Source organism: Musca domestica, unplaced genomic scaffold, assembly GCF_030504385.1.
Source record: "Musca domestica strain aabys unplaced genomic scaffold, Musca_domestica.polishedcontigs.V.1.1 21, whole genome shotgun sequence".
NCBI lineage: Eukaryota > Metazoa > Arthropoda > Insecta > Diptera > Muscidae > Musca > Musca domestica.
The window spans coordinates 9,288,926-9,292,800 of NW_026712258.1; the positions used below are offsets into that span (position 1 = coordinate 9,288,926).

The 3,875-nt window shown below is 33.2% G+C and overlaps 1 protein-coding gene across 1 annotated transcript; it reads left to right on the plus strand.

The window, feature by feature from the left end:
• Nucleotides 1-1,459: 1,459 nt before the first annotated feature.
• LOC101897527 (serine/threonine-protein phosphatase alpha-1 isoform) lies at nucleotides 1,460-3,335 on the plus strand. Its single transcript, XM_005188308.4, has one exon. It carries the CDS (start codon nucleotides 1,736-1,738, stop codon nucleotides 2,642-2,644), a length of 909 nt encoding a protein of 302 aa, XP_005188365.1. The 5' UTR covers nucleotides 1,460-1,735; the 3' UTR covers nucleotides 2,645-3,335.
• The last annotated feature ends 540 nt before the right edge of the window (nucleotides 3,336-3,875 follow it).

Genomic DNA, 3,875 nt, shown 5'->3' on the forward strand with positions numbered 1-3,875 from the left:
TGTCGACAATAAGTAGAGTTTATATGTTTTCTTATATGACGCAAATCAACAATTTTTACAAATTGCAATAAATCTTCATTCAACATTTTCAATTCCAAAATGGTTCTACCCATGGTACAATAAAAATATAAAGTAGAGCTAACAGCTAATTAAATTTTTCTTCTAAGTGTGCAAGACTTCTGCCAATTTTTGGTCCATTCAACAAGTGCAAGAATGTAAAAGTTTTTACTTTGGTAACCGATTTCCCATTTATGATATCGAAGAAAATTGCAAAACTAGTAGAATCTTGCAGATACTGGAACAGAACATTTGTGTATGTATTTATTGTGTTGAAAAACAAAACCAAAATATTTTCAAAACCAATGATTTGAAGAAACGTATGACGCGGCGCGTATCAAAAGATTGAACATTTTGGATGATATTTCTGAAAGAAAATCCAGGAATTTCAAATTAATTAAAACAACTTGTTGCTATAATTTTGAAATATTCTGACAGGAAGCGGACATAACCTTAGGGCTGTATTTCTGCAGTTTTACAAAGCTGTTCTACCCATGGATTTTAACTATTTTTATTTTCTGGCTTAATATGTCAACTTCATTTGTTTATGTATGTGTATTCTTTTCAATAATAAAAAAAATTGTTCAGAAAATATTCAAATTCGGGTGTTTTCAAAATTATTATTGCGACGTATAAGAGATATTTAGAACATGATTTTGAAAAGAAATTTGGACTTTTCATTCAGTTTTCGCGGTTTTAAATTATTTATTCAAAGTCAATACAACAAGTTTTTTTCTTTTTTATTGTTTTGATAGTAATTCTGACGTTACAAGCCAAACAGGTAGACCTCTATACTTGCAATTTTTCAAAGTTAGCCTACCTTGTATTCATTTTACCATGGTTCTACCCAATGCACATAGCCCTGTCAAATTTGCATGCAACAAATTGTTTTAATTAATTCAATATTTTTCCTCAGTTTTAAAATCAGTTAAGCAGCTGGAAAAACAGTTCTATCTTTTAATTCCGTGGTAAAACTGGCGAATAGTTTTAAAACGCGTCTCGCAATTTACACGTGTTCCAATCATTAATTTTGAATATATTCTGCGTACACAAAATTGGCCGAAGTCGGGCACACTTAGAAATCAGCTGGTATCTCTACCTTACCTTTTTATTGTACCATGGTTCTACTCATGGTACAATAAGGAGGTAGAACAGTTTCGAAAAAATACAGAAATACAGCTCTGAGGCTATGCTCGCTCCATGTCAGAATTATTCAAAATCATAGGCAACAAGTTGTTGAACCATGGGTAGAACCATGGTATAATAAGGAGGTTCATAGCTTGATTATAGCCTAATGTAAACTTAGAACCAAAGTTGGCGTTTTGTCTAATTATCGATAACTGATATTTCAGGTGTTTTTTTTCAATAATCGAAAAATCGATTAGTCGAATGTCGAATTACTTCTCCCTAGTGTGCTCGTTCGTTCTTCTTCGTGTGTAGCTGAAAAAATCTACCAAAAAAACAGTAAAAAATAAAAACGAGGCTCACACAGTACATTTTTGCAAAATATAATAGTGTTTAGCCAAATTTTCTACAAAACGAATGATATAGTCGCAAAGTGAAGAACTAAATTTCAAGTTGAGAAAACAAACCCACCAATCAACCGAACGACGACCGACCAACGCTCGATACAAATACAATTAAAAATACCAGCAGCGAAGAGAACAAAAGAAAAAATATGGTTGACATAATAAATATTGACAGCATCATATCGCGGCTCTTGGAAGTGCGTGGGGCTAGACCAGGCAAAAATGTCCAGTTATCGGAGAGCGAAATACGAGGACTTTGCCTCAAGTCGCGTGAGATTTTCTTGTCGCAGCCAATACTTTTAGAATTAGAGGCCCCATTGAAAATTTGCGGTGACATTCACGGTCAATACTATGACTTGCTGCGTTTATTCGAGTATGGAGGTTTTCCACCCGAATCAAATTACTTATTTTTGGGCGATTATGTCGACCGTGGAAAGCAATCATTGGAGACGATCTGTTTGCTCTTGGCATACAAGATCAAGTATTCGGAAAATTTCTTCTTATTGCGTGGTAATCACGAATGTGCCAGCATTAATCGTATTTATGGCTTCTATGACGAATGCAAACGCCGATACACAATTAAATTGTGGAAAACCTTTACCGACTGCTTTAATTGTTTACCAGTAGCGGCTATTGTTGACGAAAAAATATTCTGTTGCCACGGCGGTTTGAGTCCCGATCTCTCATCAATGGAACAAATCCGGAGAATCATGCGTCCAACTGACGTCCCAGATCAAGGTTTGCTGTGTGATTTGCTATGGTCCGATCCCGACAAAGACACTATGGGATGGGGAGAGAATGATCGCGGTGTCAGCTTCACTTTTGGCGCTGAGGTTGTAGGTAAATTCTTACAGAAACATGAATTCGATCTTATTTGTCGTGCCCATCAAGTGGTTGAGGATGGATACGAGTTCTTTGCCAAACGACAGCTGGTAACATTGTTTTCAGCACCAAACTACTGCGGTGAATTCGATAATGCAGGCGCCATGATGTCCGTTGACGACTCTCTTATGTGCTCCTTCCAGATCCTGAAGCCAGCCGACAAACGTAAAAAGTAAATTAACCGCAGATACAAATGAGTGCATCAAAATACTTCCTCCTCCCCATATCTGCATCATTTAATAAAACATATTTTTTCAATTATTTTCGCGAGCATGTTCACTTCTATAGACACGATCAAAACGTTGATTTATTAAGATGATGTTGTTTTTTCTTTTTTATTAATCTATTCTGACAAACATTAAATATTATGATATTGCTCCGCAAGCTCTTTGTTCTGGACATTCATTTCTAGTATTCATTGAATTATAAGAAGGTAGGAACCAAGCAAAAAAGAAAGAAAATCCATAACTTATTGTAAACTAAAGTAATAAGCATAGGACTTCACCTCATTTTGTTGTGCTTACAAATTCTAAAAAGATATGTATGTATATGAAGATGATTTCAAAACAGTTTTTTTCTTCTATTTTTATATTCCGGAACAAACCGCTTTATTTTATTCTTATCATGGCCCATAATTATTATAGTAGATTGCTCATTCAAGGTATTTGAATGAAACTTTCAGTTTCTATCATCTTTGATGTCTTCAGAATAACATCTTTTGATGTATACACTAAGAAAGAATGCAAATACCTTATTTTTGAGCCGAAATCCAAACAAATTATTCGATGTATTAATCTATGTATGAAATCACAAGAGAAATATCCTTTGTATTATGAATAAAATAAAAAGTAAATTAAATAAAAATAAGATGTCACTGTGTCGATTCATTGGACTCAGGCGGTGGACGGTAGTAGTGCAAACTCGGTCATATTGAAAACATCAGGGGGCAAATGCGCATTTAGAATGTATGCACATTTATACTGATGAAAATGAAAATGTTGATGGAAACAACTGGGGTTTAACTCTAACTTTCGATACTTAGTTGTTTCTACCGATTTTGTTAAAATAATTCATTATCTAAAATGTACTTTTTGATTGACTTGTTTCGATATTAATATTCTTGAACAAAAGGTGGTACAGCTTTTGCAGATTTATATTTGTTGTGTTATTTGAAAGAAAAAAGTAGAAATAATCATTAATCAATAAATGGTTTTGGAAACTAAGTACTGTATTTTTTAATTTTTTAACTCTTTATATTTTTTTATAACGCTAAAGGCTAAACATTATTAAAGCGTGCATATTATTTTGTTAAAAAATATATATGTATATTATTAAAAGTTATAAAAAAATATATCAATTACATTATATTGAATTATAGCAATTGCAATTAATATGTTTCGAATTACA